The 25,806-nt window shown below is 41.2% G+C and overlaps 1 protein-coding gene across 2 annotated transcripts in view; it reads right to left on the reverse strand.

Moving 5' to 3' along the window:
* Nucleotides 1-25,806, reverse strand: part of LOC145263100 (low-density lipoprotein receptor-related protein 2-like) — a 599,989-nt gene that overhangs the window by 85,575 nt on the left and 488,608 nt on the right. For both annotated transcript variants that reach the window (XM_080120027.1, XM_080120026.1), the window contains exon 76: nucleotides 23,348-23,530. In XM_080120027.1, coding sequence (XP_079976153.1) covers nucleotides 23,348-23,530 — 183 coding nt within the window. The remainder of the gene's footprint in view (nucleotides 1-23,347; nucleotides 23,531-25,806) is intronic.

A 25,806-nucleotide genomic window follows, 5' to 3' on the forward strand; every position in this document is an offset into this window, starting at 1 on the left:
GTAGATAAAGAGGAGACACCCGCTTATAGTATCCCTCCCTATTTTAGTATAGATTAAGAGGAGACACCCGATTATAGTGTCCCTCCCGTTTCTAGTATAGATTAGGAGAAGACCACCGCTCATAGTATCCCTCCCGTTTTTAGTATAGATAAAGAGGCGACAACCGCTTATAGTATCCCTCCCGTTTTATTGTAGATAAAGAGGAGACAACTACTTATAGTATCCCTCCCGTTTCTATTATAGATAAAGAGGAGACACCCGCTTATAGTATCCCTCCCGTTTTTAGTATAGATAAAGAGGTGACACCCGCTTATAGTATCCCTCCCGTTTTTAGTATAGATTTAGAGGAGACACCCGCTTATAGTATCCCTCCCGTTTCTAGTATAGATAAGGAGACCACCGCTTATAGTATCCCTCCCGATTTTAGTATAGATTTAGAGGAGACACCCGCTTATAGTATCCCTCCCATTTCTAGTATAGATTAGGAGGAGACCACCGCTTATAGTATCCTTCCCGTTTCTAGTATAGATAAAGAGGAGACACCCGCTTATAGTATCCCTCCTGTCTTTAGTATAGATAAAGAGGAGACCACCGATTATAGTATTCCTTCCCGTTTCTAGTATAGATAAAGAGGAAACACCCGCTTATAGTATCCCTCCTGTTTTAAGTATAGATAAAGAGGAGGCCACCGCTTACAGTATCCCTCCCGTTTTTCTATAGATAAAGAGGCGACAACCGCTTATAGTATCCCTCCCGTTTTTAGTTTGTATAAAGAGGAGGCCACCGCTTATAGTATCCCTCCCACTGTTTAGTAAAGATAAAGACAAGACCACAGATTATAGTATCCCTCCCGTTTCTAGTGTAGATAAAGAGGAGACACCCGCTTATAGTATCCCTCCCGTTTCTAGTATAGATTAGAAGGAGACCACCGCTTATAGTATCCTTCCCGTTTTCAGTATAGATAACGAGGCGACAACCGCTTATAGTATCCCTCCCGTTTTTAGTATAGATTAGGAGGAGACCACCGCTGATAGTATCTCTCCCGTTTTTAGTATAGATAACAAGGCGACAACCGCTTGTAGTATCCCTCCCGTTTTTAGTATAGATAAAGTATCCGTCCCACTGTTAAGTAGAGATGAAGAGGAGACCACCGATTATAGTATCCCTACCGTTTTTAGTATAGATAAAGAGAAGACACCCGCTTATAGTATAGATAAAAAGAAGACATCCGCTTATAGTATCCCTCCCGTTTTTAGTACAGATAAAGAGAAGGCCACCGCTTATAGTATTCCTCCCGTTTCTAGTGTAGATAAAGAGGAGTCACCCCCTTATAGTATCCAACCCGTTTTTAGTATAGATTAAGAGGAGACACCCGCTTATAGTATCTCTCCCGTTTCTAGTACAGATTAGGAGAGGACCACCGCTCATAGTATACCTTCCGTTTTTAGTATAGATAAAGAGGCGACAACCGCTTATAGTATCCATCCCGTTTTATTATAGATAAAGAGGAGACAACTACTTATAGTATCCCTCCCGTTTCTATTATAGATAAAGAGGAGACACCCGCATATTGTATCCCTCCCGTTTTTAGTATTGGTGAAGAGGAGACACCCGCTTATAGTATCCCTTCCGTTTTTAGTATAGATAAAGAGGAGACACCCGCTTATAGTATCCCTCCCGTTTTTAGTATAGATGTAGAGGAGACACCCGCTTATAGTATCCCTCCCGTTTCTAGTTTAGATTAGGAGGAGACCACCGCTTATAGTATCCCTCCCGATTTTAGGATTGATTTAGAGGAGACACCCGCTTATAGTATCCCTCCCGTTTCTAGTAAAGATTAGGAGGAGACAACCGCTTATAGTATCCCGCACGTTTCTAGTATAGATAAAGAGGAGGACACCGCTTATAGTATCCCTCCACCTGTTTAGTAAAGATGAAGGCGAGACCACAGATTATAGTATCCCTCCCGTTTCTAGTATAGATAAAGAAGACAGACCCACTTATAGTATCCCTCCCGTTTTTAGTATAGATAAAGAGGCGACACCAACTTATAGTATCCCTCCCGTTTTTAGTAAAAATTAAGAGGAGGCCACCGCTTATATTATCCCTCCCACTGTTTAGTATAGATAAAGAGTAGACCATAGATTATAGTATCCCTCCCGTTTCTAGTGTTGATAAAGAGGAGACACCCGCTTATAGTATCCCTCCCGTTTCTAGTATAGATATGAAGGAGACCATCGCTGATAGTATCCTTCCCGTTTTCAGTATAGATAACGAGGGGACAACCGCTTATAGTATCCCTCCCGTTTTTAGTATAGATAAATAGGGGACACCCGTGTATAGTATCTCTCCCGTTTTTAATATTGGTAAAGAGGAGACACCCGCTTATAGTATCGCTCCCCTTTTTAGTATAGATAAAGAGGAGACACCCGCTGATAGTGTCCCTCCCGTTTTTAGTATAGATAAAGAGGCGACAACAACTAATAGTATCCCTCCCGTTGTTAGTAAATATAAAGGGGAGGCCACCGCTTATAGTATCCCTTTTGTTTCTAGTATAGATAAAGAGGAGACACCCGCTGATAGTATCCCTCCCGTTTTTCGTATAGATTAAGAGGAGACCACCGCTTATAGTATCCCTATCGTTTTTAGTATAGATAAAGAAGCGACAACCGCTTATAGTATCTTTCCCGTTTTTAGTATAGATGAAGAGGAGACCACCGATTATAGTATCCCTCCCGTTTCTAGTATAGATAAAGAGGAGACACCCGCTTACAGTATCCTTCCCGTTTCTAGTATAGATAAAGAGGAGACATCCGCTTATAGTATCCCTCCCGTTTTTAGTACAGATAAAGAGGAGGCCACCGCTTATAGTATCCCTCCCGTTTCTAGTTTAGATAAAGAGGAAACACCCGCTGATAGTATCCCTCCCGTTTGTAATATAGATAAAGAGGAGACAACCGCTTATAGTATGCCTCCCGTTTCTATTAAAGATAAAGAGGAGACACCGGCTTATAGTATCCCTCCCGTTTTTAGTATTGGTTAAGAGGAGACAAACGCTTATAGTATCCCTCCCGTTTTTAGTATAGATAAAGAAGCGACAACTTATAGTATCCCTCCCGTTTTTAGTAAATATAAAGAGGAGACACCCGCTTATAGTATCCCTCCCAGTTATAGTACAGATAAAAAGGAGGCCACCGCTTACAGTATCCCTTCCACTGTTTAGTATAGATGAAGAGGAGACCACCACTTATAGTATCCCTCCCGTTTCTAGTATAGATAAAGAGGAGACACCCGCTTATAGTATCCCTCCCGTTTTTAGTATAGATAAAGAGAAGACAGCCGCTTATAGTATCCCTCCCGTTTTTAGTATAGATAAAGAGGCGACAACCGCTTATAGTATCCCTCCCGTCTTTAGTATAGATTTAGAGGAGACACCCGGTTATAGTATCCCTCCCGTTTCTAGTACAGATTTAGGGGAGACACCCGCTTATAGTATCGGTCCCGTTAATAGTATAGATAAAGAGGAGACACCCGCTTATAGTATCCCTCCCGTTTCTAGTATAGATAAAGAAGAGGCCACCGCTTATAGTATCCCTCCCACTGTTTAGTATAGATAAAGAGGAGACCACCGCTTATAGTATCCCTCCCGTTTTTAGTATAGATACAGAGACGACAACTTATAGTATCCCTCCCGTTTTTAGTAAATATAAAGAGGAGACCACCGCTGATAGTATCCCTCCCGTTTTTAGTATAGATACAGAGGCGACAACTTATAGTATCCCTCCCGTTTTTAGTAAATATAAAGAGGAGACCACCGCTGATAGTATACCTCCCGTTTCTAGTATAGATTCAGAGGAGACACCCGCTTATAGTATCCCTCCCGTGTTTAGTATAGATAAAAAGGCGACAACTGCTCATAGTATCCCTCCCGTTTTCAGTACAGATAAAGAGGAGGCCACAGCTTACAGTATCCCTCCCACTGTTTAGTATAGAGGAAGAGGAGACCACCGATTATAGTATCCCTCCCGTTTTTAGCAAACATAAAGAGGAGGCCACCGCTTATAGTATCCCTTCCGTTTCTACTATAGATAAAGAGGAGACACCCGCTTATACTATCCCTCCCATTTATAGTACAGATAAAAAGGAGGCCTTCGCTTATAGTATCCCTCCCGTTTTTGGTATAGATAAAGAGGAGACAACCGCTTATAGTATCCCTCCCGTTTTTAGTATAGATAAAGAAGAGGCCACCGCTTATAGTATCCCTCCCACTGTTTAGTATAGATAAAGAGGAGACACCAGCTTATAGTATCCCTCCCGTTTTTAGTATAGATAAAGAGGCGACAACCGCTTATAGTATCCCTCCCGTTTCTAGTATAGATAAAGAGGAGAAACCCGCTTATAGTATCGGTCCCGTTTTTAGTATAGATTAAGAGAAGACAGCCGCTTATAGTATCCCTCCCGTTTTTAGTAGAGATAAAGAGGCGACAACCACTTATAGGATCCCTCCCGTTTTTAGTATAGATTTAGAGGAGACACCCGCTTATAGTATCCCTCCCGTTTCTAGTATAGATTAAGGGGAGACACCAACTAATAGTATCCCTCCCGTTTCTAGTATAGATAAAGAGGAGACACCCGCTTACCGTATTCCTCCCGTATTTAGTACAGATAAAGAGGAGACACCACCTTATAGTATCCCTCCCGTTTTTAGTATAAATTAAGAGGAGACACCCGCTTATAGTATGTCTCCCGTGTTTAGTATAGATAAAGAGGCGACAACTGCTCATAGTATCCCTCCCGTTTTTAGTACAGATAAAGAGGAGGCCACCGCTTACAGTATCCCTCCCACTGTTTAGTATAGAGGAAGAGGAGACCACCGATTATAGTATCCCTCCCGTTTATAGTATAGATACAGAGGAGACACCCGCTTATAGTATTTCTCCCGTGTTTAGTATAGATAAAGAGGCGACAACTGCTCATAGTATCCCTCCCGTTTTTAGTACAGATAAAGAGGAGGCCACCGCTTACAGTATCCCTCCCACTGTTTAGTATAGATGAAGAGGAGACCACCGATTATAGTATCCCTCCCGCTTCTAGTATAGATAAAGAGGAGACACCCGCTTATAGTATCCTTCCCGTTTGTAGTACAGATAAAGGAGGCCACCGCTTATAGTATCTCTCCCGTTTCTAGTGTAGATAAAGAGGAGACACCCGCTTATAGTATCCCTCCCGTTTTTAGTATAGATAAAGAAGAGGCCACCGCTTATAGTATCCCTCCCACTGTTTAGTATAGATAAAGAGGAGACAACCGCTTATAGTATCCCTCCCGTTTTTAGTATAGATAAAGAGGAGACCACCGCTTATAGTATCCCTCCCACTGTTTAGTACAGATAAAGAGGAGACCACCGCTTATAGTATCCCTCCCGTTTTTAGTATAGATACAGAGACGACAACATAGTATCCCTCCCGTTTTTAGTAAATATAAAGAGGAGACCACCGCTGATAGTATCTCTCCCGTTTCTAGTATAGATTCAGAGGAGACACTCGCTTATAGTATCCCTCCCGTGTTTAGTATAGATAAAGAGGCGACAACTGCTCATAGTATCCCTCCCGTTTTCAGTACAGATAAAGAGGAGGCCACCGCTTACAGTATCCCTCCCACTGTTTAGTATAGAGGAAGAGGAGACCACCGATTATAGTATCCCTCCCGTTTTTAGTAAACATAAAGAGGAGGCCACCGCTTATAGTATCCCTTCCGTTTCTACTATAGATAAAGAGGAGACACCCGCTTATAGTATCCCTCCCAGTTATAGTACAGATAAAAAGGAGGCCACCGCTTACAGTATCCCTCCCACTGTTGAGTATAGATGAAGAGGAGACCACCGCTTATAGTATCCTTCCCGTTTCTAGTATAGATAAAGAGGAGACACCCGCTTATAGTATCCCTCCCGTCTTTAGTATAGATTAAGGGGAGACACCCGCTTATAGTATCGGTCCCGTTTCTAGTATAGATTTAGGGGAGACACCCGCTCATAGTATCGGTCCCGTTAATAGTATAGATAAAGAGGAGACACCCGCTTATAGTATCCCTCCCGTATTTAGTACAGATAAAGAGGAGACACCACCTTATAGTATCCCTCCCGTTTTTAGTATAAATTAAGAGGAGACACCCGCTTATAGTATCCCTCCCGTTTTTAGTATAGATAAAGAGGAGACCACCGCTTATAGTATCCCTCCCGTTTTTAGTATAGATAAAGAGGCGACAACCGCTTATAGTATCCCTTCCGTTTTTAGTATAGATGAAGAGGAGACCACCGATTATAGTATCCCTCCCGATTCTAGTATAGATAAAGAGGAGACACCCGCTCATAGTATCCTTCCCGTTTCTAGTATAGATTAGGAGGACACCACCGCTTCTAGTATCCCTCCCGTTTTTAGTATAGATAAAGAGGCGACAACCGCTTATAGTATCCCTCCCGTTTTTAGTATAGATAAAGAGGAGACACCCGCTTATAGTATCGGTCCCACTGTGTAGTATAGATAAAGACGAGACCACCGCCTGTAGTGTCCCTCCCGATTTTAGTATAAAGAGGCGACAACTGCTTATAAATTCCTTCCCGTTTTTAGTATAGATAAAGAGGAGGGCACCGCTTATAGTATCCTTCCCGTTTCTAGGATAGATAAAGAGGAGACATCCGCTTATAGTATCCCTCCCGTTTTTAGTACAGATAAAGAGGAGGCCACTGCTTATAGTATCTTTCCCACTGTTTAGTATAGATAAAGAGGAGACCACTGATTATAGTATCCCTCCCTTTTCTAGTATAGATAAAGAGGAGACACCCGCTTATAGTATCCCTCCCGTTTCTAGTATAGATAAAGAGGAGAGACCCGCTGGTAGTATCCCTCCCGTTTTTAGTACAGATAATGAGGAGACACCCGCTTATAGTATCCCTGACGTTTTTAGTATAGATAAAGAAGAGGCCACCGCTTATAGTATCCCTCCCACTGTTTAGTATAGATGAATAGGAGACAACCGATTATAGTATCCCTCCCGTTTCTAGTATAGATAAAGAGGAGACACCCGTTTATAGTATCCCTCGCGTTTCTAGTATAGATAAAGAGGCGACACCCGCTTATAGTATGTCTCCCATTTCTAGTATAGATTAGGAGGAGACCACCGCTTATAGTATCCCTCCCGTTTTTAGTATAGATAAAGAGGAGACACCCGCTTATAGTATGCCTCCCGTCTTTAGTATAGATAAAGAGGAGACACCCGATTATAGTATCGGTCCCACTGTTTAGAATAAATAAAGACGAGACCACCGCCTGTAGTGTCCCTCCCGTTTTTAGTATAAAGAGGCGACAACTGCTTATAAATTCCTTCCCGTTTTTAGTATAGATAAAGAGGAGGGCACCGCTTATAGTATCCTTCCCGTTTCTAGTATAGATAAAGAGGAGACATCCGCTTATAGTATCCCTCCCGTTTTTAGTACAGATAAAGAGGAGGCCACCGCTTATAGTATCCTTCCCACTGTTTAGTATAGATAAAGAGGAGACCACCGATTATAGTATCCCTCCCGTTTCTAGTATAGATAAAGAAGAGAGACCCGCTTATAGTATCTCTCCCGTTTCTAGTATAGATAAAGAGGAGACACCCGCTGGTAGTATCCCTCCCGTTTTTAGTACAGATAATGAGGAGACACCCGCTTATAGTATCCCTGACGTTTTTAGTATAGATAAAGAAGAGGCCACCGCTTATAGTATCCCTCCCACTGTTTAGTATAGATGAATAGGAGACAACTGATTATAGTATCCCTCCCGTTTCTAGTATAGATAAAGAGGAGACACCCGCTTATAGTATCCCTCCCGTTTCCAGTATAGATAAAGAGGCGACACCCGCTTATAGTATGTCTCCCGTTTCTAGTATAGATTAGGAGGAGACTACCGCTTATAGTATCCCTCCCGTTTTTAGTATAGATAAAGAGGCGACAACCGCTTATAGTATCCCTCCCGTTTTTAGTATAGATAAAGAGGAGACACCCGCTTATAGTATCGGTCCCACTGTTTAGTATAGATAAAGACGAGACCACCGCCTGTAGTGTCCCTCCCGTTTTTAGTATAAAGAGGCGACAACTGCTTATAAATTCCTTCCCGTTTTTAGTATAGATAAAGAGGAGGCCACCGCTTATAGTATCCTTCCCGTTTCTAGTATAGATAAAGAGGAGACATCCGCTTATAGTATCCCTCCCTTTTTTAGTACAGATAAAGAGGAGGCCACCGCTTATAGTATCCCTCCCACTGTTTAGTATAGATAAAGAGGAGACCACCGATTATAGTATCCCTCCCGTTTCTAGTATAGATAAAAAGGAGACACCCGTTTATAGTATCCCTCCCGTTTCTAGTATAGATAAAGAGGAGACACCATCTTATAGTATCCCTCCCGTTTTTAGTACAGATATAGAGGAGACACACGCTTATAGTATCCCTGTCGTTTTTAGTATAGATAAAGAAGAGACCACCGCTTATAGTATCCCTCCCACTGTTTAGTATAGATGAATAGGAGACCACCGATTATAGTATCCCTCCAGTTTCTAGTATAGATTAAGAGGAGACACCCGCTTATAGAACCCTTCCCGTTTCTAGTATAGGTAAAGAGGAGACACCCGCTTATAGTATCCCTCCCGTTTTTGTATAGATTAAGAGGAGACACCCGCTTATAGTATCCCTCCCGTTTTTAGTATAGATAAAGAAGAGGCCACCGCTTATAGTATCCCTCCCACTGTTTAGTATAGATAAAGAGGAGACCACCGCTTATAGTATCCCTCCCGTTTTTAGTATAGATACAGAGACGACAATTCTAGTATCCCTCCCGTTTTTAGTAAATATAAAGAGGAGACCACCGCTGATAGTATCCCTCCCGTTTCTAGTATAGATTCAGAGGAGACACCCGCTTATAGTATCCCTCCCGTTTCTAGTATAGATAAAGAGGAGACACCCGGGTATATTATCCCTCCCGTATTTAGTACTGATAAAGAGGGGACACCACCTTATAGTATCCCTCCCGTTTTTAGTAGAAATTAAGAGGAGACACCCGCTTATAGTATGTCTCCCGTTTCTAGTACAGATTAGGAGGAGACCACCGCTTATAGTATCCCTCCCGTTTTTAGTATAGATAAAGTGGCGACAACCGCTTATAGTATCCCTCCCGTTTTTAGTATAGATAAAGAGGAGACACCCGCTTATAGTATCCCTCCCGTTTTTAGTATAGATAAAGAGGAGGCCACAGCTTATAGTATCCCTCCCACTGTTTAGTATAGATAAAGAGGAGACCACCGATTATAGTATCCCTCCCGTTTCTAGTATAGATAAAGAGGAGACACCCGCTTATTGTATCCCTCCCGTTTCTAGTATAGATAAAGAGGAGACACCCGCTCATAGTATCCCTCCCGTTTTTAGTACAGATATAGAGGAGACACCCGCTTATAGTATCCCTGTCGTTTTTAGTATAGATAAAGAAGAGGCCACCGCTTATAGTATCCCTCCCTCTGTTTTGTATAGATTAATAGGAGACCACCGATTATAGTATCCCTCCAGTTTCTAGTATAGATAAAGAGGAGACACCCGCTTATAGTATCCCTCCCGTTTCTAGTATAGATAAAGAGGAGACACCCGCTTATAGTATCCCTCCCGTTTTTCGTATAGATCAAGAGGAGACACCCGCTTATAGTATCCCTCCCGTTTTTAGTATAGATAAAGAGGAGACCACCGCTTATAGTATCCCTCCCGTTTTTAGTATAGATAAAGAGGCGACAACCGCTTATAGTATCCCTTCCGTTTTTAGTATAGATGAAGAGGAGACCACCGATTATAGTATCCCTCCCGATTCTAGTATAGATAAAGAGGAGACACCCGCTCATAGTATCCTTCCCGTTTCTAGTATAGATTAGGAGGACACCACCGCTTCTAGTATCCCTCCCGTTTTTAGTATAGATAAAGAGGCGCAAACCGCTTATAGTATCCCTCCCGTTTTTAGTATAGATAAAGAGGAGACATCCGCTTATAGTATCCCTCCCGTTTTTAGTACAGATAAAGAGGAGGCCACCGCTTATAGTATCCTTCCCACTGTTTAGTATAGATAAAGAAGAGGCCACCGCTTATAGTATCCCTCCCACTGTTTAGTATAGATGAATAGGAGACAACCGATTATAGTATCCCTCCCGTTTCTAGTACAGATAAAGAGGAGACACCCGCTTATAGTATCCCTCCCGTTTCTAGTATAGATAAAGAGGCGACACCCGCTTATAGTATGTCTCCCATTTCTAGTATAGATTAGGAGGAGACCACCGCTTATAGTATCCCTCCCGTTTTTAGTAAAGATAAAGAGGAGACACCCGCTTATAGTATCCCTCCCGTTTTTAGTATAGATAAAGAGGCGCAAACCGCTTATAGTATCCCTCCCGTTTTTAGTATAGATAAAGAGGAGACATCCGCTTATAGTATCCCTCCCGTTTTTAGTACAGATAAAGAGGAGGCCACCGCTTATAGTATCCTTCCCACTGTTTAGTATAGATAAAGAGGAGACCACCGATTATAGTATCCCTCCCGTTTCTAGTATAGATAAAGAGGAGACACCCGCTTATAGTATCCCTCCCGTTTCTAGTATAGATAAAGAGGAGACACCCGCTTATAGTTTCCCTCCCGTTTTTAGTACAGATATAGAGGAGACACCCGCTTATAGTATCCCTGTCGTTTTTAGTATAGATAAAGAAGAGGCCACCGCTTATAGTATCCCTCCCACTGTTTAGTATAGATTAATAGGAGACCACCGATTATAGTATCCCTCCAGTTTCTAGTATAGATAAAGAGGAGACACCCGCTTATCGTATCCCTCCCGTTTCTAGTATAGATAAAGAGGAGACACCCGCTTATAGTATCCCTCCCGTTTTTCGTATAGATTAAGAGGAGACACCCGCTTATAGTATCCCTCCCGTTTTTAGCATAGATAAAGAGGAGGCCACCGCTTATAGTATCTTTCCCGTTTTTAGTATAGATAAAGAGGCGACAACCGCTTATAGTATCCCTTCCGTTTTTAGTATAGATGAAGAGGAGACCACCGATTATAGTATCCCTCCCGATTCTAGTATAGATAAAGAGGAGACACCCGCTCATAGTATGTCTCCCGTTTCTAGTATAGATAAGGAGGAGACCACCGCTTATAGTATCCCTCCCGTTTTTAGTATAGATAAAGAGGCGACAACCGCTTATAGTATCCCTCCCGTTTTTAGTATAGATAAAGAGGAGACATCCGCTTATAGTATCGGTCCCACTGTTTAGTATAGATAAAGACGAGACCACCGCCTGTAGTGTCCCTCCCGTTTTTAGTATAAAGAGGCGACAACTGCTTATAAATTCCTTCCCGTTTTTAGTATAGATAAAGAGGAGGCCACCGCTTATAGTATCCTTCCCGTTTCTAGTATAGATAAAGAGGAGACATCCGCTTATAGTATCCCTCCCGTTTTTAGTATAGATAAAGAGGAGACATCCGCTTATAGTATCCCTCCCACTGTTTTGTATAGATTAATAGGAGACCACCGATTATAGTATCCCTCCAGTTTCTAGTATAGATAAAAAAGAGACACCCGCTTATAGTATCCCTCCCGTTTCTAGTATAGATAATGAGGAGACACCCGCTTATAGTATCCCTCCCGTTTTTCGTATAGATTAAGAGGAGACACCCGCTTATAGTATCCCTCCCGTTTTTAGTGTAGATAAAGAGGAGACCACCGCTTATAGTATCCCTCCCGTTTTTAGTATAGATAAAGAGGCGACAACCGCTCATAGTATCCTTCCCGTTTCTAGTATAGATTAGGAGGACACCACCGCTTATAGTATCCCTCCCGTTTCTAGTATAGATAAAGAGGCGACAACCGCTTATAGTATCCCTCCCGTTTTTAGTATAGATAAAGAGGAGACACCCGCTTATAGTATCGGTCCCACTGTTTAGTATAGATAAAGACGAGACCACCGCATGTAGTGTCCCTCCCGTTTTTAGTATAAAGAGGCGACAACTGCTTATAAATTCCTTCCCGTTTTTAGTATAGATAAAGAGGAGGCCACCGCTTATAGTATCCTTCCCGTTTCTAGTATAGATAAAGAGGAGACATCCGCTTATAGTATCCCTCCCGTTTTTAGTATAGATAAAGAGGAGGCCACCGCGTATAGTATCCTTCCCACTGTTTAGTATAGATAAAGAGGAGACCACCGATTATAGTATCCCTCCCGTTTCTAGTATAGATAAAGAGGAGACACCCGTTTATAGTATCGCTCCCGTTTCTAGTATAGATAAAGAGGAGACACCCGCTGGTAGTATCCCTCCCGTTTTTAGTATAAATTAAGAGAAGACAGCCGCTTATAGTATCCCTCCCGTTTTTAGTATAGATAAAGAGGCGACAACCGCTTATAGTATCCCTCCCGTCTTTAGTATAGATTTAGTCGAGACACCCGCTTATAGTATCCCTCCCGTTTCTAGTATAGATAAAGAGGAGACACCCGCTTATAGTATCCCTCCCGTATTTAGTACAGATAAAGAGGACACACCACCTTATAGTATCCCTCCCGTTTTTAGTATAAATTAAGAGGAGACACCCGCTTATAGTATGTCTCCCGTTTCTAGTATAGAGTAGGAGGAGACCACCGCTTATAGTATCCCTCCCGTTTTTAGTATAGATAAAGTGGCGACAACCGCTTATAGTATCCCTCCCGTTTTTTGTATAGATAAAGAGAAGGCCACCGCTTATAGTATCCCTCCCACTGTTTAGTATAGATGAAGAGGATACCACCATTATAGTATCCCTCCCGTTTCTAGTATAGATAAAGAGACGATACCTGCTTATAGTATCCCTCCCTTTTCTAGTATAGATAAAGAGGAGACACCCGCTTATAGTATGTCTCCCGTTTCTAGTATAGATTAGGAGGAGACCACCGCTTATAGTATCCCTCCCGTTTCTAGTATAGATAAAGAGGAGACACCCGCTCATAGTATCCCTCCCGTTTTTAGTATAGATTAAGAGAAGACAGCAACTTATAGTATCCCTCCCGTTTTTAGTATCGATTTAGGGGAGACACCCGATTATAGTATCCCTCCCGTTTCTAGTATATATAAAGAGGAGACACCCGCTTATAGTATCCCTCCCGTATTTAGTACAGATAAAGAGGAGACACCACCTTATAGAATCCCCCCGTTTTTAGTATAAATTAAGAGGAGACACCCGCTTATAGTATGTCTTCCGTTTCTAGTATAGATTAGGAGGAGACTACCGCTTATAGTATCCCTCCCTATTTTAGTATAGATGAAGTGGCGACAACCGCTTATAGTATCCCTCCCGTTTTTAGTATAGATAAAGAGGAGACAACCGCTTATAGTATTGCTCCCGTTTCTATTATAAATAAAGAGGAGACACCGGCTTATAGTATCCCTCCCGTTTTTAGTAAATATAAAGAGGAGACCACCGCTGATAGTATCCCTCCCGTTTTTAGTATAGATACAGAGGCGACAACTTATAGTATCCCTCCCGTTTTTAGTAAATATAAAGAGGAGACACCCGCTTATAGTATCCCTCCCGTGTTTCGTATACATAAAGAGGCGACAACTGCTTATAGTATCCCTGCCGTATTTAGTACAGATAAAGAGGAGGCCACCGCTTACAGTATCCCTCCCACTGTTTAGTATAGAGGAAGAGGAGACCACCGATTATAGTATCCCTCCCGTTTCTAGTATAGATACAGAGGAGACACCCGCTTATAGTATTCCTTCCCGTTTTTAGTATAGATAAAGAGGCGACAACCGCTTATAGCATCCCTCCCGTTTTTAGTAGAGATAAAGAGGAGGCCACCGCTTACAGTATCCCTCCCACTGTTTAGTATAGATGAAGAGGAGACCACCGCTTATAGTATCCCTCCCGTTTCTAGTATAGATAAAGAGGAGACACCTACTGATAGTATCCCTCCCGTTTCTAGTATAGATAAAGAGGAGACACCCGCTTATAGTATCCCTCCCGTTTTTAGTACAGATAAAGAGGAGACACCCGCTTATAGTATCCCTGACGTTTTTAGTATAGATAAAGAAGAGGCCACCGCTTATAGTATCCCTCCCACTGTCTAGTATAGATGAATAGGAGACAACCGATTATAGTATCCCTCCCGTTTCTAGTATAGATAAAGAGGAGACACCCGCTTATAGTATCCCTCCCGTTTTTAGTATAGATTAAGAGAAGACAGCCACTTATAGTATCCCTCCCGTTTTTAGTATAGATAAAGAGGCGACAACCACTTATAGGATCCCTCCCGTTTTTAGTATAGATTTAGAGGAGACACCCGCTTATAGTATCCCTCCCTTTTCTAGTATAGATTAAGGGGAGACACCCGCTTATAGTATCTTTCCCGTTTCTAGTATAGATAAAGAGGAGACACCCGCTTATAGTATCCCTCCCGTATTTAGTACAGATAAAGAGGAGACACCACCTTATAGTATCCCTCCCGTTTTTAGTATAAATTAAGAGGAGACACCCGCTTATAGTATGTCTCCCGTTTCTAGTATAGATTAGGAGGAGACCACCGCTTATAGTATCCCTCCCGTTTTTAGTATAGATAAAGTGGCGACAACCGCTTATAGTATCCCTCCCGTTTTTAGTATTAGTTAAGAGGAGACACCCGCTTATAGTATCCCTCCCGTTCTCAGTATAGATAAAGAGGCGACAACCGCTTATAGTATCCCTCCCGTTTTTAGTATAGATAAAGTGGCGACAACCGCTTATAGTATCCCTCCCGTTTTTTGTATAGATAAAGAGAAGGCCACCGCTTATAGTATCCCTCCCACTGTTTAGTATAGATGAAGAGGATACCACCATTATAGTATCCCTCCCGTTTCTAGTATAGATAAAGAGACGATACCTGCTTATAGTATCCCTCCCTTTTCTAGTATAGATAAAGAGGAGACACCCGCTTATAGTATGTCTCCCGTTTCTAGTATAGATTAGGAGGAGACCACCGCTTATAGTATCCCTCCCGTTTCTAGTATAGATAAAGAGGAGACACCCGCTCATAGTATCCCTCCCGTTTTTAGTATAGATTAAGAGAAGACAGCAACTTATAGTATCCCTCCCGTTTTTAGTATCGATTTAGGGGAGACACCCGATTATAGTATCCCTCCCGTTTCTAGTATATATAAAGAGGAGACACCCGCTTATAGTATCCCTCCCGTATTTAGTACAGATAAAGAGGAAACACCACCTTATAGTATCCCCCCGTTTTTAGTATAAATTAAGAGGAGACACCCGCTTATAGTATGTCTTCCGTTTCTAGTATAGATTAGGAGGAGACTACCGCTTATAGTATCCCTCCCTATTTTAGTATAGATGAAGTGGCGACAACCGCTTATAGTATCCCTCCCGTTTTTAGTATAGATAAAGAGGAGACAACCGCTTATAGTATTGCTCCCGTTTCTATTATAAATAAAGAGGAGACACCGGCTTATAGTATCCCTCCCGTTTTTAGTAAATATAAAGAGGAGACCACCGCTGATAGTATCCCTCCCGTTTTTAGTATAGATACAGAGGCGACAACTTATAGTATCCCTCCCGTTTTTAGTAAATATAAAGAGGAGACACCCGCTTATAGTATCCCTCCCGTGTTTCGTATACATAAAGAGGCGACAACTGCTTATAGTATCCCTGCCGTATTTAGTACAGATAAAGAGGAGGCCACCGCTTACAGTATCCCTCCCACTGTTTAGTATAGAGGAAGAGGAGACCACCGATTATAGTATCCCTCCCGTTTCTAGTATAGATACAGAGGAGACACCCGCTTATAGTATTCCTTCCCGTTTTTAGTATAGATAAAGAGGCGACAACCGCTTATAGCATCCCTCCCGTTTTTAGTAGAGATAAAGAGGAGGCCACCGCTTACAGTATCCCTCCCACTGTTTAGTATAGATGAAGAGGAGACCACCGCTTATAGTATCCCTCCCGTTTCTAGTATAGATAAAGAGGAGACACCTACTGATAGTATCCCTCCCGTTTCTAGTATAGATAAAGAGGAGACACCCGCTTATAGTATCCCTCCCGTTTTTAGTACAGATAAAGAGGAGACACCCGCTTATAGTATCCCTGACGTTTTTAGTATAGATAAAGAAGAGGCCACCGCTTATAGTATCCCTCCCACTGTCTAGTATAGATGAATAGGAGACAACCGATTATAGTATCCCTCCCGTTTCTAGTATATATAAAGAGGAGACACCCGCTTATAGTATCCCTCGCGTTTCTAGTATAGATAAAGAGGAGACACCCGCTTATAGTATCCCTCCCGTTTTTAGTATAGATTAAGAGAAGACAGCCACTTATAGTATCCCTCCCGTTTTTAGTATAGATAAAGAGGCGACAACCACTTATAGGATCCCTCCCGTTTTTAGTATAGATTTAGAGGAGACACCCGCTTATAGTATCCCTCCCTTTTCTAGTATAGATTAAGGGGAGACACCCGCTTATAGTATCTTTCCCGTTTCTAGTATAGATAAAGAGGAGACACCCGCTTATAGTATCCCTCCCGTTTTTAGTATAGATAAAGAGGCGACAACCGCTTATAGTATCCCTCCCGTTTCTATTATAAATAAAGAGGAGACACCCGCTTATAGTATCCCTCCCGTTTTTAGTATTAGTTAAGAGGAGACACCCGCTTATAGTATCCCTCCCGTTTTTAGTATAGATAAAGAGGCGACAACCGCTTATAGTATCCCTCCCACCGTTTAGTAGAGATGAAGAGGAGACCACCGATTATAGTATCCCTCCCGTATTTAGTACAGATAAAGAGGAGACACCACCTTATAGTATCCCTCTTGTTTTTAGTATAAATTAAGAGGAGACACCCGCTTATAGTATGTCTCCTGTTTCTAGTATAGATTAGGAGGAGACCACCGCTTATAGTATCCCTCCCGTTTTTATATAGATAAAGTGGCGACAACCGCTTATAGTATCCCTCCCACCGTTTAGTAGAGATGAAGAGGAGACCACCGATTATAGTATCCCTCCCGTATTTAGTACAGATAAAGAGGAGACACCACCTTATAGTATCCCTCTTGTTTTTAGTATAAATTAAGAGGAGACACCCGCTTATAGTATGTCTCCTGTTTCTAGTATAGATTAGGAGGAGACCACCGCTTATAGTATCCCTCCCGTTTTTAGTATAGATAAAGAGGAGACACCCGCTTATAGTATCCCTCCCGTTTTTAGTATTAGTTAAGAGGAGACACCCGCTTATTGTATCCCTCCCGTTCTTAGTATAGATAAAGAGGCGACAACCGCTTATAGTATCCCTCCCGTTTTTAGTATAGATAAAGAGGAGGCCACCGCTTATAGTATCCCTCCCACTGTTTAGTATAGATGAAGAGGAGACCACCGCTTATAGTATCCCTCCCGTTTCTTGTTTAGATAAAGAGGAGACACCTGCTTATAGTATCCCTCCCGTTTCTAGTATAGATAAAGAGGAGACACCCGCTTATAGTATCCCTCCCGTTTTTAGTAAAGATTAAGAGGAGACACCCGCTTATAGTATCCCTCCCGTATTTAGTACAGATAAAGAGGAGGCCACCGCTTATAGAATCCCTCCCGTTTCTAGTGTAGATAAAGAGGAGACACCACCTCATAGTATCCCTCCCGTTTTTAGTATAGAGACACCCGCTTATAGTATGTCTCCCGTTTCTAGTATAGATAAGGAGGAGACCACCGCTTATAGTATCCCTCCCGTTTCTAGTATAGATAAAGAGGAGACACCCGCTTATAGTATCCCTCCCGTTTCTAGTATAGATTTAGGGGAGACACCCGCTTATAGTATCCCTCCCGTTTTTTGTATAAATTAAGAGGAGACACCCGCTTATAGTATGTCTCCCGTTTCTAGTATAGATTAGGAGGAGACCACCGCTTATAGTATCCCTCCCGCTTTTAGTATAGATAAAGTGGCGACAACCGCTTATAGTATCCCTCCCGTTTTTAGTATAGGTAAAGAGGAGACACCCGCTTATAGTATCCCTCCCGTTTTTAGTATTAGTTAAGAGGAGACACCCGCTTATAGTATCCCTCCCGTTTTTAGTATAGATAAAGAGGCGACAACCGCTTATAGTATCCTTCCCACTGTTTAGTATAGATTAAGAGGAGACCACCGATTATAGTATCCCTCCCGTTTCTAGTATAGATAAAGAGGAGACACCCGCTTATAGTATCCCTCCCGTTTTTAGTACAGATTAAGAGGAGACACCCGCTTATAGTATCCCTGACGTTTTTAGTATAGATAAAGAAGAGGCCACCGCTTATAGTATCCCTCCCACTGTTTAGTATAGATGAATAGGAGACCACCGATTATAGTATCCGTCCCGTTTTTAGTATAGATAAAGAGGAGACAACCGCTTATAGTATCCCTCCCGTTTCTATTATAGATAAAGAGGAGACACCCGCTTATAGTATCCCTCTAGTTTTTAGTATAGATAAAGTGGCGACAACCGCTTATAGTATCCCTGACGTTTTTAGTATAGACACCCGCTTATAGTATCTCTCCCACTGTTTAGTATAGATAAAGAGGAGACAACCGCTTATAGTATCCGTCCCGTTTTTAGTATTAGTTAAGAGGAGACACCCCCTTATAGTATCCCTCCCGTTTTTAGTATAGATAAAGAGGAGACACCCGCTGATAGTATCCCTCCCGTTTTTAGTTCACATAAAGAGGCGACAACAACTCATAGTATCCCTCCCGTTTTAGTATATATAAAGAGGAGGCCACCGCTTATAGTATCCCTTCCGTTTCTTGAATAGATAAAGAGGAGACAACCGCTTTTAGTATCCCTCCCGTTTTAATATAGATTAAGAGGAGACACCCGCTTATAGTATCCCCCCCGTTTTTAGTATAGATAAAGAGGCGACAACCGCTTATAGTACCCCTCCCGTTTTTTGTAAAGATGAAGAGGAGACACCCTCTTACAGTATCCCTCCCGTTTCTAGTATCGATTAGGAGGAGACCACGGCTTGTAGTATCCCTCCCGTTTTTAGTATAGATAAAGAGGCGACAACCGCTTATAGTATCCCTCCCGTTTTTAGTATAGATAAAGAGGAGGCCACCGCTCATAGTATCCCTCCCACTGTTTAGTATAGATGAAGAGGAGACCACCGATTATAGTATCCGTCCCGTTTCTAGTATAGATTAAGAGGTGACAACCGCTTATAGTATCCACCCCGTTTTTAGTACAGATTTAGAGGAGACACCCGCTTATAGTCTCTTTCCCGTTTCTAGTATAGATTAGGAGGACACCACCGCTTATAGTATCCCTCCCGTTTTTAGTATAGATAAAGAGGCGACAACCGCTTATAGTATCCCTCCCGTTTTTAGTATAGATAAAGAGGAGACACCCGCTTATAGTATCGGTCCCATTGTTTAGTATAGATAAAGACGAGACCACCGCCTGTAGTGTCCCTCCCGTTTTTAGTATAAAGAGGCGACAACTGCTTATAAATTCCTTCCCGTTTTTAGTATAGATAAAGTGGAGACAACCGCTTATAGTATCCCTCTCGTTTCTAGTATAGATAATGTGGAGACCACTGCTTATAGTATCCCTCCCGTTTTAGTATAGATAAAGAGGAAACACCCGCTTATAGTATACCTCCCGTTTTTATTATAGATAAAGAGGAGACTCACGCTTATAGTATCCCTCCCGTTTCTAGTATAGATAAAGTGGAGACATCCGCTCATAATATCCCTCCCGTTTCTAGTATGGATAAAGAGGAGACACCCGCTTATAGTATCCCTCCCGTTTTTAGTAATGATAAAGAGGAGACACCCGCTTATAGTATCCATCCCGTTTTTAGTATGGATCAAGAGGAGACACCCGCTATAAGTATCAATCCCGTTTTTTTAGTATGGATGAATAGGACACAACCGCTTATAGTATCCCTCGCGTTTCTAGTATAGATAAAGAGGAGACACCCGCTTATAGTATTCCTCCCATTTTTAGTATAGATAAAGAGGAGACACCCGCTTATAGTATCCATCCCATTTTTAGTATAGATAAAGAGAAGACACCCGCTTATAGTATACCTCCCACTGTTTAGTATAGATAAAGAGGAGACCACCGCTTTTAGTATCCCTTCCGTTTTTAGTATAGATAAAGACGAGACAACCGCTTATAGTATCCCTCCCGTTTTAGTATGGATCAAGAGGAGACACCCGCTAATATTATCCCTCCCGTTTCTAGTATAGATAAAGAGGAGACACCTGCTTATAGTATACCTCCTGTTTTTAGTATAGATAAAAAGAGACAACCGCTTATAGTATCCCTCATATTTTTAGTATAGATAAAGAGGAGCCACCCGCTTATAGTATCCCTCCCGTTTCTAGTTTTGATAAAGATGAGACACCCGCTTGTATTATCCCTCCCGTTTTTAGTATAGATAAAGAGGAGATAACCGCTTATAGTATTCCTTCCGTTTCTAGTATAGATGAAGGCGAGAGTACCGCTTATAGTATCCGTCCCGTTTTTAGTATAGATAAAGAGGAGACACCTGCTTATAGTATCCCTCCCATTTTTGTATAGATAAAGAGGAGACACACGCTTATAGTATCCTTCCCGTTTTTAGTATGGATAAAGAGGAGGCACCCGCGTACAGTATCCCTCCCGTTTTTTAGTTTAGAGTAATAGGAGAAAACCGCTCATAGTATCCCTCCCGTTTCTAGTATAGATAAAGAGGAGACGCCCGCTTATAGTATCCCTCCCAATGGTCAGTATACACAAAGAGGAGACGCCCGCTTAGTATATACGACCGTTTATAGAATCACTCTCAACGATAAGTCCAGTTTAAGTGGGGACGTCCGTTTATAGAATCACTTCCAACATTTAGTATAGATTAAGTGGAGACCTCTATTTATAGGAATCACTTCCAACGTTAAGTATAAATAAAGTGGAGACGTATAGAATAACCCCCCAATATAAAGTATAGACTAAATGGAGACCCCCGCTGATAGAATCACTCCCAATGGAAAGTATAGGATAAGTGGAGACGCCTGCATATATAATAACTTCTAATTAAGTATATATAAAGTGAAGACGCCTGCTTATAGAATCACTCCCAATGTAAAATATAGATTAATAGGTGCCGTCCGCTCATAGAATCACTCCCAGTGTTAAGTATAGATTGAGTGAAGGCGCTTCCCTATGGAATCACTCCCAATGTTAAGTATAGATTAAGTGGTGATGTCAGCTGATAGAATCACTCCCAACGTGAAGTTTAATTACGTATAGACGCCCCCATATTGAATCACTCCCAATGTGAAGTACAGATTAAGTGAAGACACCTGCTTATAGAATCTCTCGCAATGTTAAGTATATATTAAGTGGTGACGTCCGCTTATAGAATCACTCTCAATGTTAAGTATAGATTAAATTGATAAGCCCGCGTATAGACTCACTCACAATGTAAAGTAAAGTGGAAAGCCCCACTTATAGGATCACTCGCAATGTTAACTACAGATTAAGTGAAGACGCCCGCTTATAGAATCACTCCCTAATGTTAAGTATGGAGTAAGTGGAGACACCGCTTATAGAATCACCCCCTATGTTAAGTATGGAGTAAGTGGAGACACCGCTTATAGAATCACTCCCCAATGTTAACTACAGATTAAGTGAAGACGCCCGCTTATAGAATCACTCCTAATGTTAAGTATAGCTAAGTGGAGACGCCCGCTTATAGAATAACTCCCAATCTTAAGTATAGATTAAGTGGAGACGCCCGCTTTTAGTATCACTCCGAATGTTAAGTATAGATTAAGTGGAGACGCCCGCTTATAGAATCACTCCCATTGTTTAGTTTAGATTAAGTGGAGACGTCCGCTCATAGATCACTCCCAATGTTAAGTATAGACGCCCGCTTACAGAATCAACCCCAGTGTGAATTATAGATAAGTGGAGACGCCTGCTTATAGAATCACTCCCAATGTTAAGTAAAGATTAAGTGGAGACGCCCGCTTATAGAATCACTCCCAAATGTTATGTATAGATTAAGTGGAGACGCCGCTTTTAGAATAACTCCAATGTTTAGTAAAGATTAAGTGGAGACGCCCGCTTATAAAATCACTCCCAATGTTAAGTATAGATTAAGTATAGACGCCCGCTTATAGAATCACTCCCAATGTTAACTATAGATGAAGTTCAAACGCCCGCTTGTAGAATAACTCCACTTATATGCCTTTCCGCCCGCTTATAGAATAACTCCCAATTATATGCCTTTTATTTCAACTGGAAAGCCCGAGTGGATTCATTTCCTTTGAACACCGCATTTGGTCTGTGTTTATATGGTTCTGCTGCATTACATAAGATTATTGGGACAATGTTACAGAAGTGTTCAGTGGCCGTGATATCAAGCTTGTATTTGTTGGCGTCTTGTCCCACTTTTTGTTTTCCCAGTCACTCAATATTGCTCGTGTATTTAATGCTCCAAACTTAAAACTCATCGAGATGAAAGAACCACAATAGTTTTCACACGCACCCAAAGATATTCCATGGAATTTTGGTTATTATCGTAAATAGCAGGGGATGGGGCTTTGCTCGGCCGTAAAATGCAGTTGAATATGATTAAAAGAAGAAAAAAAAAGAAACAGGACTTGGGTGCTTTTATTTCGTGTCATTAAAAGAAAAAAATTCCATGTGGTTGACGCGGGTAAGAAAGTTAAGAATTTTAAAAGATAAGAAAGAGAAAAAAAGGGGGGAATGCAACGTGCTAGACGGAAACTTGCAGAAGTTCAGAAGTGAACACGTTATCGATCAGATCGCGACGACATAGATGTTAGGACGTTGCAAATTTAGCCGTTTAAAATGAAACAACGACCGTCGCGATGCACGATTAACAAACAGCGTCGAAAAGCTGATTCTCGCCTTTAAACAAAACGGCATTTTCACATGAAATAATTGACGATTTTTGTCCTAATTTTTCGATATTGTGTGTTCGAGAGATCGGCCTTTCTAATGGCACCACGTTCATGCCGCTTTGATGCGGATGATAAATGTTTTCAGCAGACATACAAACACACAAACAATTGAGATTTATATAATGGAAGAAGAAGTCGTTTGTGGCAATTAAACCGCATCTTCGCAGCCACGCAAATGATCAGAACATTTGAGAAATCAAGGGAGATTATTCCAAAAATTGGATTAAGAATAAATAAATAAATAAATAAATAAATAAAATAAGGTCTCTCTCACACACATCACACAAGAAATGGTCACGCTATTTGATTAATGCATAGATTTAAAAGAATATCTTACCATTTTCCTCATTGGCAATTTTCTCGTAAAACAGTGCGATATTTTTCGGCATTACTAATCCACTTAGGAGGGTGATGTTTACGTCTCGGCCCAGTTTATCCATTTTCATTAGTTTTCCGTTACTTTGAGACAACCAGTAGAGATGGTTTTCGTATATGACGATACTAACAGGGTTCTGCAGACCTGGACAAGAAGGAAAACAGGAAATCAGTGTTGCTGTTGCTTAGAATGAAGTTAGGGTTATTGTGGCAACTTTAATCATTTATAACTAGCTATTGCTTTCCCCTCCCCCTTCTCGTCATCATTAAGTGAATATCCGTTTCACATGTTGGCATGTGCTGGACAACCCTAAGAAATTTACTTTCCAACTGACCTATCTCTAGCCAGGTGTTTATTGATCCCTCTTTTGTATGCTTAAAACATAAGTAACTCTCCATCACTCTCATTCTCTCCTTATTTTGATCTTTTAATTATGAGACGATCATGGCTGAATCATCACCATCAGTCTACATGCTGACGTGCATTGGACGACTTTTAGAACTAATCTACCTCTGGTCAGGTTTTTATTTATCCTTCTTTAATTTAATTTAAAACACACTCCTCTCTCTTTCTCCTTTTTGACCGTACACCTACGAGACGATCATGGATGAATAAATCGTTTATTCTTTTAATTTTTGGAATTTTTTTAAATTAATCGAACCACAAAGTGAATGCTGTATTTGTTATATTTTATAAAAATTTGGGTATCCACTTTAGTTAATTGCTATTACTGCGTTTGACTAACACTCATGCTTCACCATCATAATCACCACCACCATCATCACAACCACCACCACCAATATCACTACCACCAATATCACCATCATCATCACCACCATCATCACCACCACCGTCATCATCATCATCATCATCATCATCATCATCATCATCATCCACCATCACCACCGCCGCCATCATCATCATCATCATCATCATCATCATCATCATCATCATCATCATCATCATCATCATCATCATCATCGTTACTATTATCATCACCATCACTATCATCATTACCATCATCATCCACCATCAACACCAGCATCATCATCGCCATAATTCTCAGCATCACCACCATCATCATCACCATTGTCATTATCATCACCATCATCATCAGATTCTGTTTGACATCTATTTTAGATGCTGGTATGCATGGAGTTGTATTTAGATATTGACTTCCAGACTAACCTATCTCTGGCCAGGTATTTATACACCTTTTCTCTCAAACTCGTCATCATCATTTCCTCCCATACTTCTCTTGGTTTATCCCTACCAAGCGACCATGCTACCTCAACTGTTCTACATTTACCACGTCAGTTCTATATTTACTCATGTCCGTACTTTCGATGTGTCCATGCCAATGCAGATTGAGATCAGCTGATGAATACTAACATCCGAGGCTGTATTCGTCAGCTGATCTCAATCTGCTTCAAAACAACTTGCGTTCACTGCATCTAACTAGTAACTGTCTTCAACTGTTGCAAACCCAAGACTGTCTGTAAATCCGTATCATTTGGATTCTCCAGACTAATGTTGTAATCTTGAGTGTCATTTTCTCAATGTTTTGAACGATGTAACCTCCAACCTTTTTTAGGTGCATCTTGTCGCACTTTGGAATTTGGAAAAAATTTCGATCAGAACCCTTTATTTACTTCACAGAGGTAGCATGCTCTTGTTCCGTCAGCCATGACTGGATAGAGGTCCTAAATAATTTGCAATTTTGTTTTTCAGTCGCCCATACTAAGAAATTTTGGCAGCGGTGTGTCAAATCTAACAATTGAGACTTGACTAATTTAAGCATTGATGTTATTGAACTTGTTGTTCCTAGAAATTGAAGTGCAGCATCTGAAGAACAGATACTACACTTTGATCTTATTGAACTTGTTGGTGTGTATATTTGCTTGCTAGATTAGTTACAACCGCTTTACCTTTGGATTATGCGAGCATTAATTTCGGATTTTATTGAAATGTATGCTTATTCTGCTTGCTAGACTGTTTATAATCGCTTTGACTTTAGACTTTGCAGACATTAATGTAAGATTTTCGTGAACTAATTGTTAGTATCCATGGTCTGCTTGCTTAATTGTTGCGGCCAATTTGTACCTGGACATTTTTAAACAGATTTTTTATTGTGCTTAGTGCTTAAATGCATGTTGATTTTGAGTTTATTTTACTTATCTTAATCGGTTAATAAGTTGTCAAAAGATTAATCACATGACAGCGATTTCAGCATAAATATTTTGGGCGGTTCTACAGATTGAGACGAGATTTTGTAGTCGATAAATGGAGTTTTCAGATAGAAACAATGGTTTTAACCGATTTTTTTTGTCAATTCTAATAATTTACAATGGTAGCTTCCACATTATGCAGTCGGAATTACCTGAATATTACTGAATTATATAAAAAAACAAACAAATTTA

This window comes from Euprymna scolopes, chromosome 38 (genome assembly GCF_053919585.1).
Source record: "Euprymna scolopes isolate OS-2025 chromosome 38, ASM5391958v1, whole genome shotgun sequence".
NCBI classification, from domain to species: Eukaryota; Metazoa; Mollusca; class Cephalopoda; order Sepiida; family Sepiolidae; genus Euprymna; species Euprymna scolopes.